Source organism: Lytechinus variegatus, chromosome 2 (assembly GCF_018143015.1).
Source record: "Lytechinus variegatus isolate NC3 chromosome 2, Lvar_3.0, whole genome shotgun sequence".
In the NCBI taxonomy this organism is placed as follows: Eukaryota; Metazoa; Echinodermata; class Echinoidea; order Temnopleuroida; family Toxopneustidae; genus Lytechinus; species Lytechinus variegatus.
This window is the reverse complement of record NC_054741.1, coordinates 38765564-38781650: the sequence shown is the minus strand read 5'-3', so window position 1 is coordinate 38781650 and position 16087 is coordinate 38765564. Positions and strand designations below refer to the sequence as shown.

Below are 16087 nucleotides of genomic sequence, written 5' to 3'. Positions count from 1 at the left end.
TGATAATGATGATTCAAGTTTCACGTGTGAAAATGCCCTTAGTCATAATGTTAACTGTCTACTCCTGAAATTTGAGGCTGTGTTCTTTATGACTTTGGATGATGCAAGTAAAGATCCGAAGTCGTAAATTAACATTTAAATCTTTAAGAATTAATTATAAATCCTAACATCGACTGGTCACTAGTAGCCGTAATTGATCTATTTTTACTTAGAGTGTACACTCTAAAAAAAGAAGAACTACTAAGAGGCAATTTAGCTCTTAAAGAGCATATGTAGTGACTGCACTTCGGAGTGCTGATTTTTCTTGTTCAAATTTGAACTAGACAAATCAGCACTCTGAAGTGCAGTCACTATACACGCACTTTAAGAGCTAAATTAGCTCTTCGTTTTTTAGCGTGTATAATTTTTCAGTTGAAAAGAGATAAAAATTGCATTGGCCATTGATATCATCGCAAACCTGTCATTGATCTCACAGACTAAAGAATATATATAGGCCTAGTGAGCAAAGGGAAAAATCACGTTCTTCAAAAATGATAAACTATAATTCAAACTTCCTGTGTAACTTCTACTTAATATAGCTGGATTTATAAAGCGCTTTTTGCCTGAGGATACAAAGCGCTGCTATTATTACCCCGGCTTTAGCTCGAGCTACCATCACCGGCGCTCAGTGCATGCAAGGAATTACTCCTGCTGGGTACCCATTCACCTCACCTGGGTCGAGTGCAGCACAGTGTGGATAAATTTCTTGCTGAAGGAAAACACGCCATGGCTGGGATTCGAACCCACGACCCTCTGTTTCAACGGCGTGAGTCAGAACCACTAGACCACGACGCGCCCACATAAGAAGAACATTATAAAATGCATTTGTTGTTAAAACAATTTGTAGATATGCACCATCAAAATGAGGAAGGGCCTAAACGTATGCATTTATTCATGGCTCATGAAATTACCCTATATCGGCAAGTTTACTTATCACATACAGATGAGTGCTGTAACTGTTTTCAAAGCTAACTTGTCAACTTCATATAAAAAAACAACTTAAGATTAACTGATTTGCGGAACGAATTTTGTTTTTCTTTCTTCTTTTTTGTATTCCTATGTTCTCAGTTTTATTGATTTTATGTCACTGTAATTAAATAAACACTTTTTTTTCAAGAGGTATACTTTTTTTTTTCTTGCCCTCGAAACATCGGGGGGGGGGGGATGATTGTACAGGCCATCCCCCACCTGATTTAATTATTTTTTGGGGGGATATCCCCATTCCCCCCCCCCGGATCGACACCCATGGTTGTGCCGGCAAATAGTAAAAAAATGGCAACAGAAGAGAACATGAATTATCAAAAGAGTCTAACCATTCAAACCCACACTCAAGTGCCACGAGTTCCGCTCTCATGATGCTTATGAGATAACCTAAAATACATGAGTTACATTCCAATTTGGACCCAAAGAACCATTCCATACTACACTTCCAATCACCAGAATCAAGATGGCGCTATCGCCCATTATTTATACGCCCTATTGATTTTGCTGTAGGCCATAGCTGAAACTTATAGGATAATTTATGAATATGAACCTTGATTTTTTTATAAGTTTACATAAGGTACTGTTTAGAACGGATTATTTGTTTTAACTTATTTTCTGTTCCCCCTTTTTTTCATAAACTTTGTAAATGTGATTATTTCATATTTCTTTAATCTCATTGAATAACTGCTGCAATTTGATCTGATTCTATGAAACATAAAAAAACCAATCATCTTTTAGGTCGTTTTGCCCGGTTACACTTCGTAATTCCGAAGGTTCGGAATTCCGAAACACGTAAATTGCCGCAAACCTCGATGTTCGTTAATCCGGAAAACGTAAAAGGGTTTGTTAATCCGAACATTAATTTTTTGTTCACTAAGTTGTTTTTGGACTGACGAACCTCATTTCGTTTTCGGACTAACGAACCTTCGGAATTACGAACCTCATTTCGTTTTCGGACTAACGAACCTTCGGAATTACGAACCTCATTTCGTTTTCGGACTAACGAACCTTCGGAATTACGAACCTCATTTCGTTTTCGGACTAACGAACTTTCGGAATTACGAAGCTCATTTCGTTTTCAGATTAACGAACCTTCGGATTAACGAACCTTGGAATAACGAACCCCCGAACGGAACCTTCGGAAAATCCGAACCTTCAGAATAACGAAGCTTCGAAATTACGAATGTATGCCCTTAAAGGAGAAATATATTGAATATGAATGTGGTCTTATTATATATCAATGGAAAGGTAATGATGTGGGGATCATCAGTGGGTCATTCAAAAATACCGAAAATAATACAAAAAGGTGAAAATCGCCGATTAAAAAACGCTAAAATGCCCCTCCGAAATATGCCTCGCATCGGTCTCTGAATTGACTGGAATTTGATGACGTCACTGTCTGTACGAGAGGCGTGATTGCATGGCTCTCCCACGTGAAGCTCCACTTGCATGCAAAACCTGTTGCGTGGGTACATTTTCTCCACACTGTCACTGAATACTTCTATCACGAAATGAAAAACCCAGAATTTTATCTAGATTTGGATTTTCAAATTGATGATTTTAAAGATGAAGAGAATGATGATGAAGTGAACAACACAGTGAGGTAGTTGGAGGTAAATAATGGGGGAACAATGCCGATGATTATGATGAAAATTCAACTTGCCTGACGATCACAAGTAAAGTCATGTACATGCCGATTCGCTACCAACTCATGCAGCTGCTGCTACAAGTGGTAGCTATACGTACACCGCGCGGGCCCAATTTAATCCATGAAAATGAATAACCACATCCAGAGAGAGTCTATCATAAGAAGGAAAATAATGATATAACTGTACTTACAAACAAGTGAATAATCCGAATTAACCTGAAAGCAAATCAACTCAACGAATAGCAGCAGACGATATGCACCGACGATAAACTTCATGTGGCTGGGATAGATTGTCACTCATTCTGTTAGATGTAATTTGTAACTCATTAATTTGACAAAATTACGAAACTCGGGGAATTATTTATATATAAAAAAAATATAGTAACATCTCTTATTATTTTTTGTATTACGATAAAACCTCTTGAAGGAAAACGTTGAGATAAACTAAAATTACTTTTAAATCCCCCCAACATGCGTAGCTTGTATGTCATTGCAAACAAACCATCGCAAACATGCACGTATTCCTTCCTTGCTGATTGAGAGCTGTGCAACACGTGCATAGATCTATTCTCTCAGTCTCAGCCAAGGCGAGCAAACAATACGGCATGTGTTGTTGTGATGGTTTGTTTACGATCACATAATGCTACATTGTACGCATGATGGGATGATCTTTTACATCTAATTTTAATTTACCTCAACGTTTTCCTTCAAAACAGGTTTTATCGTAATTCAAAAAATGATAAGAGATGTTACTATATTTTTATATAGAATAATAATTCCCCGAGTTTCATAATTTTGTCAAATTAATGAGATAAAAGTTACATCTAACAGAACGAGTGACAATCTATCCAGCCACATGAAGTTTATCGTCAGTGCATATGCCATATCGTCTGGTACTATTCGTTGAGTTGATTTGCCTTCAGGTTCGGATTATTCACTTGTTTGTAAGTACAGTTATATCATTTTCCTTCTTATGATAGACTGTCTGGATGTGGTTATTCATGTTCAGCATGAATTCAATTTGGCCCGCGCGGTGTAGCTAGCACTTCCAGCAGCATGAATGGGTAGCGAATCGGTATGTACATGACTTGTGATTGTGTTGCAAGTTGAATTTTCATCATCATCATCATCGGCGTAATTCCCCCAATTTACCTCCAACTACGTCACTGTGTTATTTCACTTCATCATCATTCTCTTCATCTCAAAATCATCAATTTGAAAATCCAAATCTAGATAAAATTCTGGGTTTTCTTTCGATCATTTCGGGATCGAAGTATTCAGTGACAATGTGGAGAAAATGTACCCTTGCAACAGGTTTTGCATGCAAGTGGAGCTTCACGTGGGAGAGCCAATCACGCCTCTCGTACAGACAGTGACGTCATAAAAAAATCCCCAATTTCGCGGACGTAATTCTGCGTGTTTGAAGCATTAAGAGAGAGAACTTTAAACTATCAATTAACTGAGTTTCATCCGTCTCCATGATAAATGATGTACACCATCGTGTTCTCCTTATTTTCTCCTTTATTGTGATATATGATTCTCCAGTTTTACGATTTTCAATATATTTCTACTTTAAATTGCCCACCCCCATAAAGCTCGATCCACGTACCTTGCTCTTTTTCTTTTACTCATTCTCGTCTTAATTCCTTGCAATCATTATTCTCCAAAATTTACTTTGTCAAGAAAGTGAAACCTCCCCCGAAATGAGCGATCGAATAGAGTAAGAAGAAAAAGAAGCTATATAGGAGGTAGAGCCCGAGGTAGAGGAGCGAGGAGGATCGAGCAGGACTCGGGAGGGGAGGTGGGTATAGGAGCCCTCAGTAGGAGGCCAAGGAGCAGGAGGAGCTATATAGAAGAAGAAGACGAAGAAAAGGAAGAGGAAGAAGATATGCCCATAAGAAGAAGAAGAAGAAAAAGAAGAAGAAGAAAAAGAAGAAGGAGGAGGAGCTAGGGGAGGGGGTGGAGGTGCGGGGAGGTTGTGGAGTCCAGCGAGCCCCCTGATTTGCACCAGATTTTTAATTCGGCCCGGCCGCCCACAATCTTGGGGTTGATTATGACAGACATGCTGTTATCAATTGTCACGGCACCACGTACCCCCCCCCCCCCCAATGTATTTCATAATTACTGTCGTTATCATAACTTAAGTTCAACTAAACAATATCCTTATCCCGGTTCCATATCAATCTGCTGCTAATAGTATAACACTTTTGCACAGCACTGCACTGCAGCCGAGTAGCTACAACGATAGTATCTTTGGTAGCTATCAGTTGGATGGTTGGTTGGATCAAACAGGAGTTGGACGGTTTTATAGTACACGTACCGTACGTACCGCTACCGGTACCTACCGTACGTAACTTTTGTAATTCTTCTTGCACGCGATCGCCAAAGACGAATCGAAGTTTCAACAACCCGACAGATATAATCTTCAAAAATGGCTCTCACGAGTGTATTTGTCCGATGTCTCTCCTCTAGACTGAGACCAACGTTTCGTGTTTTAGAAAAGTGTAAATCTATTTCGAAACCCCTCCACCCTACTATCAGATGTGCAAGACAATTGACAATAAGCTCTGCCTTAGAAAGTGGTAAGAAAATAAATCGAAACGTCATGTGTGCCCACATATTCAATTTCGTGCAGTGTGAAAAATCTCCTTTTTTACCATGATTGCGCATGATCACTTCACCTCAGTTTTGATGTTAGATCTATGAATGTGTAAATAAATGCATGTGACATGTGTTGTTAGTATTTTCGTAGCTATTTGTTGTAGTTAAAGGAATGAAATGTTATCAGGATGGTAGTTTTAAGTTTTCATTTTCAACAGTGTTCAATTTCTTCAAATATTTTTTTAAATTGAAATTAGGCCTAACATGCTAAGTATAATTTTGTTTTTTCTTCTGACAAGTAAGATGAAATTATATTATCAACCTTGTTCATAGAATGAGTCACTCATTCAATGAACAAGGTTATAATATAACCTTGTTCTCAGTTATATCTCCATGTGTGACAAAATAAGGGTGGCAATGTTTGGCTTATTTTCTCTTTTTCTTTGGGGCAAATGCTTGATTTTTTTACACTGACAGTTTCCATTAGACCTGTTAATTCATACTGCTTGGCTCTTATTTAAATTTGATTCTTTATATCATTTTTTCTTAATTAAAAATAGAGATCAAAAAATGAAAATTTTCTTGCCATATTACTTTCCACCAATAGAGGGCGTACACAAAAATATGCCCAAAATTCAAGTTTTTGAGCGCTCTGGTGAATACAAAAATTATTCCCACATTATTAATGATAAATAAATTAAAACTGTATGGAAATTAGTAATTTTGGTCACAAAAGTGATATTTTAATGATTTTTTAAAGTGTGTGCTCTCTACAGCATTGGCATACCACAGTCCTACCTGTAGATTCTCCACAGGCCAGATGGTAGCAGTGAACAAGTGGAATGAGTGGGTGAAATCATAGCCTTGTTCATTGAATGAGTGGGTTAAACAAAGTCAAACCAAAGGCAAAGCAAGGCCAAGGGTAGGAAATATGATTTTGAAATGATTTAGTTTGTATTTAATACAGAACGGACCGTGTATCACGTATTGTATTAGGCCTACCGGACATTATCAGGATTCCGGACGCGCATATTTTTGCGTACGAAAACAATTTCGTGCCGTAAGACTTCCGCAATTCAGTTTCACAGAGCAATACATAGAACTAGATTGCAAAAAAGACAAAAAAATCCAACTTTTACCCTATTTCAATGGCGGCGGAGCAGAGGATTATCTTTTGTGTTTTGGGGGGATGCACTATTGTTGCGTCCCCCCCCCAAACACAAAAGATATTCTCTCTGCTACGCCGCCAATGCCCCATTTATCTCTAAAATGACAAAAAATGCTTAAAATATATAACACAGTTTTGAACCTATTTAGTAACATAGTTTTGTATTAACGATTGCAGGGGGCACGGAAGCGGAGGGGGGAGGTGGGCTGGGGGGCTTCAGCCCCCCCCCCACTTTTTTCCAAAACCGTGTACAAAAATGTAAAAATGACCATATGATTGTATTTTTTTGCATGGTCAGTCCCCCCCCCACTTTTGGCTCAGCCCCCCACCTTGAAAGGAATAATTTCAAGAATATGAAATTTGATCGAGATCTTCTCACCAGTCGATAGCGTAGCAGACATGTTATTATGACATATTTATCTGCGTGTGACGTGGCTCTTGCAAAAAACACAGTTGGTTGCACAATTGCTCTGTGCCGACCAGCCGCCCGCTCCGGCGCACCTACCTGCCGAGCTACTGTACCGCATACCTTTCTTGCTGTCTTGAACTCACCTGCGACTTGTGTTTGTATGTGTGACGGTGACCTCTAGCGTAATTAAATATAGAAAACAACTCAGAAGGCCGAGAAGAATAGTACGTTTGATTCAAGATTGAGCTGTGGAATGAGCTATGAGTTGAAATGATCTAGAGGATATAAAAATGGAGTCAAAGACAAAAGGAAAGAAGAAAAAGACGTCAGGGGATCGCTGCATGGTCATGAACTGCTACTACAGTACACTCAATGCCTGGGTGTTGTGTGTATTGTATAGGCATGCAGCGCGCGCAGAACTGAGCTAGCCGCAGGATCTACTTTCCAGCTACTCACTTGATGGAACATCGTGATGAAATAAATGAGAAATAGTGAAAATATCATTCAATAACTCACTGTTTGCAATCTTACATCATGATTTAAGAGTTCATGATAGTTATTCATACTTTTTTGTATGGTATACAGGGAAAGTAGATTTGTATATATGATTCCTATTTGTTTGATTTGAGTTCCTTTGCAAAAATTATAAAATCATCTTTCTCTGCATAGCATTTCTGTATTACATGCGGGCACCTCTTATACTAAATTCCCCTCCATGACGTCACACTCAGTGATTTTTCTGTACACTCGTCTCCCGGGCTCTGACAGGTGGCTAATTTCATAGACTTTCAAAGCAAAATATCGAGATGGCAGAGGATTTTTGTGACATGCTATATGTTTGAACAATTAATATATACTATATATTGTGTGTGGAACCCATATTTTTGGAAATTCACCCCCGTCCTAATTAAACTTTAAGAAAATATTAAAATAGTACTAAAGACTTATGTTCAAAAGAAACTTAAGGTTCGCATGTTCGCTGTGTGTAAAAAAATGTTTTGAAACACTGCATAGACTGATGTATTGTAAATTTGTGTAGAATTGATTTAGGTTAATTTTTTCTAATACTTAAATTCTTGAGTGGTGTATTAACTGAAACTCTTTATCCACACCCCTCCTTTTTTCTTCTCCCCTTCTCTATAATGCTCTGTCATGTTCCATTTCTCCCTAATCAGTTGTGTACATCAATATGAATGTTCTCATTTTTTGTTGTGTTCACATTTTTGGAGAGAAAAAAAAAACACTTGAAAACAAGCTCATATACAATACATATATCAGAGTATCTTAAATGAAATGGAAGTTTTTCACAAGCAACATATTACCAATGGGTGTAAACTGACATTGTACTCTTTCTTGAAGTACATAATGTAGCCGAAACTTTTTGCTTTGTAAAGATGACCCAAAAGTGCTTTAAACATGTACATGTATAATATGTATAATAGGCTAGCAAACTTTCACCCTAGCAGTCTCGGGGAACCATAATGGCCCCTCAGAATTTATTGCCATAAATCTATAACACGACAGGTCCACACCACATCATTCAAGACCATTTATTGATACATGGGCATGCAGTCATGGCATTATGCAGCATTATGTTAGTGCATATCATACCCCAAATTCCTCCAATACATGATATCATGTAATCAAACTTTACTAAATGTCAACCAACTTTAGTGTTCTTGTTTTTTTTTTTAAACATTCAATTTCCATGATTTGTGATGAGTACTTCTGGAGAAATATGTATTTTTTCCATTGGAAATTCAGTGTAAATTGTATACATGTAGTTGTTAGTTACTTACCTACTAAAAAATGTACATGTATTTGAAACATCAAGAGCCTAAACATATTTTATAGTTTAATAAATTTGCAGAAATTTGCATCATTTGTTAAAAAGTGTTTCAAAACAATAATGTTTATTTTTTAATAATTTCTTTTTTATTACAAGCCTGAAAGTGCTAAATTTATTCAACAGTTGTTTAAAAAGTTAACCCCAAAACGAACCAAAGTTCAGGAAGGAAAAGTGCTGAACCCCGTCAAACCGAACCAAATGCGAACCTCACAAATAACATGCAGCACTACTTTAGTTCGGCGGGTAACTACAACAAAAACCAAGATCAACACGATTAAGAAAGAGTCTTTATAAGAAAAAACATCCATATCAAAGTCAAAGTGTGGCCTGTGTTTTGTCTGATTAGTCAGAAACTCAGATGATAGGTTGATTTTTTAAAGCTTCTTTTTTTAAATCAGGTGGAAATAAGGCTAAATTTTACAATATCTGACATTATAATTCATATATCTACGTAGTACATGTCCCTCATTGTTAAATTCCACATTGTTTACTTTCACTCTAGACAAAAAGTTCAGCAAAGATCATGAATGGATAACAACAGAAGGTGGAAATGGAACCATAGGAATCACAGACTATGCCCAGGTAATGACCGTCAACAAGAAATCAATGTTCTGACAAGTGTTAATATTTAAAGCAATAACAAACAAGAATTCTATGAGTAGTGATTAAACAGTTTGGCTAATTGATCTATCAGTAGGTGTTTGAAGAACAGAGGAGGATGAGACTCGGGGGAAAGGTCCTCGCATTAATTGGAGATATTCCCTGTAGTATAACGCTTGCCTTACTTTGGACAGGTTTGTTAGCTTGCATGTGATAGCTCGTTGAATGTCTGTAAGATAGTCTTTGATGACGTCATGTAAGTAGCTCAGGTGATGGTTTGTGTATGCTCCACTATACCACACCAAAGCTACACTATGGCACACTACACAAACCATCAGGGTAATTCCATAGAAATCTCACTGTCGATTTACTACTGTCTACTTGTATGCTTAAAAAAAAAGTATGTATAAATTAACTAACCAGGGTCCCGTAACACAAAGGTAAGCGAATAATCATGCTTGATTTTCACGACTGATTGTACATTGTAGCTAATGCAATTTATCGTAGAAAAATGTTCAACGATCATTGCTAAGCTTTGTGTTACAGCCCCCAGGCATCTTTAAGATGTACTCTAGTGATCAGCAACTATTTCACTATTTATCTATTGTTTAATTAGTCTCGAAATCAGTGATTTAATTCCTATACCTATATCTTCACGTGTTATAAATTCACTCCCGATTCAAAAGCATTGCATTTTACAGTTACAATTACATGTATTGCAGTGACTTCCAGCCACGCATACTTGCAGTTGAGATGTTTCAAAGTTGTATATTGGTGGTCAGATTTCTATGGAATCACCCCTGTTGGTTTATGTAGTGTAGCATACTCAAACCATCACCTGAGGCTGTTAGAGGCTTTTATTTCATACAACCAAGTTTGCACTTAAAACACAGTGCAATTGAAATTTGACCTTATTGATGAGTTGCTTTTGTGTCTATTTTAAACAGGAAAAACTGGGTGACATTGTTTATGTACAATTACCAGAAGTCGGAGACAGTTTTGATCAAGATAGTGAGTATAAATTTTATTTTCAAGATACATGTTAATCATTATTATACCAGGGTTTTAATTAGATAAATTAAGTCTTGGATACTCTATTGATTACCTCAATGTCCTTCTCAATAGCTGTGTACAGACTGCACAGAAATGTTGTTAGCGCTTACAGTGCTCCAATCGTAATGTGGCAGTGATCCCTAATGTTGGAACAATGGTTTACTTACACATTGAAATAAATGTTTTGACTTACTAATCCAAAAGATGTGACTGGGCTGACTGTTAGCGCTCTTTCAGGCTAACAACGTTTCTGTGCGGCCAGCACTGGATAGTATTTGTCCCCTTTCTAATTTTTCTTCCACTTTGTGCTGTAATTTCCTTAGAAATATCAATTTCAAGGTAGACTGCTCTCCTTCATAGGAATATCCACATGTTTAATCTGAAATAAAGAAAATGTTTTGAATTGCATTTTAATTTGATAAATACCTTTTCAATTGTCATCACCATCATCGACAGTACAGCTTACAGGAGAGTAGGTTTTCACTTTAGTCATACGGTTGCAAAATGCTTGTTAAATTAATAAGATTTTTGAAAAGTAAAAGAAAAATCTCACCAGTATTTCAGGTAAACTGTTTCAAGTACACTTTGGCTGAAAAGAAAATGCTGTGAATGTTCAACCAACATTGACTGGTTAGTGATTTTATTGACAAATTGTTATATATAAATGCTGTTGAGTGGTCAATGTTTTTATCGACAATTTGTTATTTACAAGTTCTTAGCTGGGTGATTTTAGACTTATTGAATGACCTTTTATATTTTCAGGTGAATTTGGAGCTTTAGAGAGTGTGAAGGCAGCAAGTGATCTTTTCTCTCCTGCATCCGGTGAGGTCATAGAGGTCAATTCACTTCTAGAAAGTGATCCAGCTTTAGTCAACAGTGATCCGTATGGGGAAGGTGAGAATATCTATTAAACACTTTGATTTTAGGAATATTCGCCATTTGCAATCGCGAATGTATGTTGGAAATGTGTCCATCATTGTTTCAGTGTTAACCCTATCTAGGCCGGGGGGGGGGGGGCCTCGGAGGCCCCCTTCAACGAATCACGCAATATTTTCGTCGTGCAAAATTTTCTGACCACGCCGCTGGCCAACTTTTTACTTTCATGTCTTGCGCAACTTTTGAGACCAATTTTGCGTCACCCGGGTACATGGTTCCGAAATTACGCAACATTATGTAAGTGCATGTCAGACCAAAAATTGCTTAAAAACGTGATTTTGTGTACAAAGTCAATGAAAATTGTGTTTTCAACCAAAATTCATAAATGTATGATCATATTTAGTTTTGCTGGTCTAAATGTATTTATGTTATGCTTTTTATGATCACAGAAGAGTCCCCAACAAATTTCACTGCAAAAACAATGAAAAACAAAAGGTCAAAACACAAAGAAATACATAAGAAATTGCAAAAAAAACAATATAATACATAAGAAAATGATTTGATATAGCAATTTTTTTCATGTACACTTGCTAAGAACACCACAAAAAGTTTCTATACCAAAAATTAGTACATTTGGAGCTTTATTTAGGGAGTTAGAGGAAAAAGTATGATTTCACATACTAATTAGGCATAAATTAGCATAATCATTCAATAATGATTTGCATGGAATAAAGTACTATACAATCTTGAAGATTATGTCCGTGGCAACCTGTGTGCCAATTTTCGGTGGGTCAACGGCCGAGATCGCCATATGAACTCCCCAAAAACCCGGCCTAGATAGGGTTAATCGATGGTAATGTAATACATATTTTAGCCCTTTAACACATATGTTTATAAGATATTACAGTTATCTTATAAAATTAATTTGTACGGAATTGAGCCAAATCATGACCACTGAAATGCTTTTATGTATTAATCACAAATATATTTCACATAATTCCCATAGAAATTGAGTGAATGCTGAGCACTGTTATCACCAGGGATTATTAAGTGATGGAACTTTAATCATCTGACAGCTCATGAAATAAAATTGCTGAAGAAGCTTATATTTAGACATTTTACTTCACCTGATTGTTTTAAGTTACAACAATTGTTTTAAGTTGTGGGTACATTTTCTCCCCATTTTAGCAGAATTTAATAGAGTAAATAAAATGAAGTGTTGTTGTGTTGATATTAAGACTATTTTATATTATTTTTCAGGGTGGATAGTGAAGATGAAGCTGAGCAATCCATCAGAGATTGATGATCTAATGACCGAGGAACAATACAACAAATTTGTAGAAGACCTTGATGAATGATGATGCATCTACTAGACTATCATTATAAGGCACAAGTACCATTTCATGTAGTAGCTTGTTAGTAATTTTTACTGATGAATCTTCACCCAGCCAATCAGATGCACAGGTATTGATTGGTAGCTTTTGAATGATGTCAATGAAAATTACTAACAATACGCCTCATGAAATGGTGTCCTGTGACTCTATGAACTTTGACCTCGGGAATCATTACATCAAGAGGAAGGTGCACCATACATCATAAATCAGTATTCTTCCTGTTTGATATTTACCTGATTGCGAAGATGTGAAAATAAAAGATGGGAAGAATTTAGCGAATTTGGGGATGCTGTGTATACTACTCTACTTGTGTACTATAGCGGAATGGAATGTAATGTAAAAAAGTATGTGGAATGCATGAAGCATAGTTGTTGATGATATCATTCTAGATCTCTTCAGACAGCATGAGCGAAAATGAAGTTTATTGTTTCGTAACCTCGAGTTTACTTGTAATTTCATCTGGTGTGAAGAGAGAGTAAAGGACTCCCTGTTCCATAATCCCTATGTTAAGATGTTGCTTCGTAAGCAGATGCCAGCCTAGTTCTCTTCACACAGTCTGAAACTGCAAGTAAATTTAAAGTTGAGAATCATTGGTGAAACTTTAAGTTCGGTGCAGTGTGATGAGAGCTTTTATATTAGGAAACAAACCTTGAAATTTGAAATGAACAATTTCAAATATTATTATCAATATAGGGTGATTTAGCGATGCATCAGTAATGCATAGTTTAGTCTGCATCAATTGCCTGTTCAATAAAGGAGCTTATTGAACAAAGGACCGAAATCCAATGAATATCCCATAGGCTAGTGTACAAAACTTGCTGTTCAATATGAGACTGTATTGAACAGTCCAATGCGCATGCGTGGATGCACAAACAATCTGCAGCATAGAGTGCGAAGACTGACACTTTGTCATAATGAACTACATGTAAGTAGCATTTGACCTTACAGTGAGGGCATATTTACTCATTGTGGTAAGTGACATGTCTCCTCAATCAAAATTCTCAATCAAAATCCCCCCCCCTTTTTTCTAGGGGGATGGGGATGTGATAGATAATAATGATTATATTGGATTGCTTTCTTTCATGGAATAACACAAATATTCCACTTGTTGGGGCCAATATTTCACTCATATGCTGATTGTTTAATATTGGCCCTTACTCTTGGAATATCTCAGGTACTAGTATTCCATTCTGAGCCATCCAATGGAATATTAATATTCAAATTGAAATTAAAGGTAATAATTTTTTGACAAGTTGACATGGTTTCACTTGTGATGTACAACAAATATGTATTTTTCATTCTTGCTTTTCTGCACTGCCATGACCTTTAGCGACTAGTAATCTACTTTGCATAATGAATCAACAAAAATGTAGAAATATGTTGCTGATCAGTATAAAGATGAGTGCCTTTGATTTGAAGACTCCTTGGCTGTCATATATTCCCTTCACAGAAAGCATATTTTATGTTTCCATTAGAAATTTATTTGATAATGTAGTAAGTTTTCAATATTTAGTGTAGTAAACTAAGTTTAGTTTGCAAAGTTCAGCATAAGGATGTTATATCACAATAAGATATGCACTATACAAGAACTGCATTATTATTAATGGCACTTGGATGTTACTTAAGCCATTAGCGTGATGAATAATGCTGATAAAAATAAGGCAAATGAACAGATAATTGAATAATCAATCAGATATAAATCACTGATTAAGTCATGATTTTTTTTTTGTAATGCACAACAGTTCCTGACCTGATCAAAATAATCCAATTTGGTTACTTTGTTAATTTGTTGAAGCAAGCAAATTCAAATTGAGAATAAAAAGGTGTGTGATACCACAAAATCTAAAAATAGCGATGAGTCGGGAATTTTGGCATCTTTCAACTCAGTGCTATTAACTGAATAATTAAAGATAATTACAAATAGTTCTGACACAATAATTTATCCATTAATTTAATATATGGTTACTTCAGCTCCATTTTGGTTTGTGTGCTTCAAGAAATTTCTAAAGGGTTTCTCTTGATCCCATTTTTCTTTATGTGTGTGTGTTTTTTTAAGTTACTGTCCATTATTGTCAACTTCAAAGAAGTTTTGTAGGTTTTTTTAAAGTTAAAAAGGACTACCCTTCTCATTAATTTATCTCTGTTCTGTGCACTGCACATGTTTAATATATTGTTATTGTGATTTCATGGCTGAGACACATTGCATTTAAAACTTGCAATATCAAATAGTATTAATTATCATTTTATGGTAAAATGATCATGTGACTTATTTACAAAGGGTACTAGGCAACTCTGATTTAATCCTAGGTCCATGGATTACAGGACCATTGTTATATTAACAATGCTTTCACATGGTATATCTCCAGCAGCAAGGGGCTTTTTTTTTAGGGGGACGGGTGGGTTAGTAAGACCATTATCGGAATCTTTCACTTATATGTGATTAATTTTACCATCCTTAACCTGGAGGATAGAGTACAGTATCTGTTTCCAATGGCCACCTTGTAGCTGTTTCACCATTATTCATGTTCAAAGTGGTTCTTAAATGTTTAAGTTGTGCTCATTAACTAAATAGTGCACAGGGGATATCCCATGACCCCATTGCAGAAAATCAATCATTGTTGATGGCAATTGTCATGGTAATATTGCTGAACAACCAATCAAATTCAGTTTCAATGAAGTCACTATCGATGGAAAGTTAAATGGAGCCATGAAGGAGCATGATTATACCATTACGTTTTTGCTGGTATTATTAGCGACTTTAGCAATCTGTCGATAGCAATCAAATGTATCCAGAGCTATTCAATTCAAAGTTTCAATTTATTGTTGTGTACAATTTATCGTGAATACATGTTTTGAACCATTTATAAAAGCATAACTACGATTATGCTTGGAGGAAAGTTAGCATTATATCTGTGCAGAGTATCGACTATTAAAGTATATTAGGAATCATGAAACTGATCATTCAAGGATCAGTATGGTAATGTTTCGATTTATCCATTGGAAGATGACTGGATGAATAATACAAGAATGTACAAGAAATATACAAGAATGTCTCGAGTGTTTTGTATTGAACAAATTTAATATTTCTGGTTGGTATTCTAATCATTGAGCCAAAGTTTCTCTAAACTAAAAAAAATGTCCAGCTTTTGAATTCAAGTGTTAGTGTTATTCCTTTAAAATGGAATGAAACCTTTGGAATAAGTAGGCTTGTGTCGAAACAGAAAAATCAAAGAATAAGAACAAAGAAAGTTTGAGAAAAATCAAACAAATAATGAGAAAGTTATGAGCATTTGAATATTGCAATCACTAATGCTATGGAGATCCTCCCATTGGCAATGCGACAAGGATGTGTGATGTCACATGTGAACACCTTTCCCTTTGATGGACTATAAAATACCCTCAAAATGTCTCTTTCTGCTTTATCTTGTGGTGATACAAACTCTTTATCTATGATATATTCTTTAAA

At 36.1% G+C, this 16087-nt stretch overlaps 1 protein-coding gene across 1 annotated transcript; it reads left to right on the top strand.

Moving 5' to 3' along the window:
• The first annotated feature begins 5036 nt into the window (after window positions 1-5036).
• Window positions 5037-15649, top strand: LOC121408060 (glycine cleavage system H protein-like). Its single transcript, XM_041599382.1, has 5 exons — window positions 5037-5253; window positions 9201-9280; window positions 10246-10309; window positions 11114-11245; window positions 12488-15649. The coding sequence occupies exons 1-5, from the start codon at window positions 5103-5105 to the stop codon at window positions 12583-12585; spliced, it is 525 nt and encodes a 174-aa protein (XP_041455316.1). The 5' UTR covers window positions 5037-5102; the 3' UTR covers window positions 12586-15649.
• Window positions 15650-16087: the final 438 nt, after the last annotated feature.

Coding starts and splice junctions, on each gene's coding strand:
- LOC121408060 (XM_041599382.1), top strand. CDS start 5,103: ATGGCTCTCACGAGTGTATTTGTCCGATGTCTCTCCTCTAGACTGAGA. Junction 5,254..9,200: donor AAGCTCTGCCTTAGAAAGTG/GTAAGAAAATAA, acceptor CTTTCACTCTAG/ACAAAAAGTTCAGCAAAGAT. Junction 11,246..12,487: donor CAGTGATCCGTATGGGGAAG/GTGAGAATATCT, acceptor ATTATTTTTCAG/GGTGGATAGTGAAGATGAAG.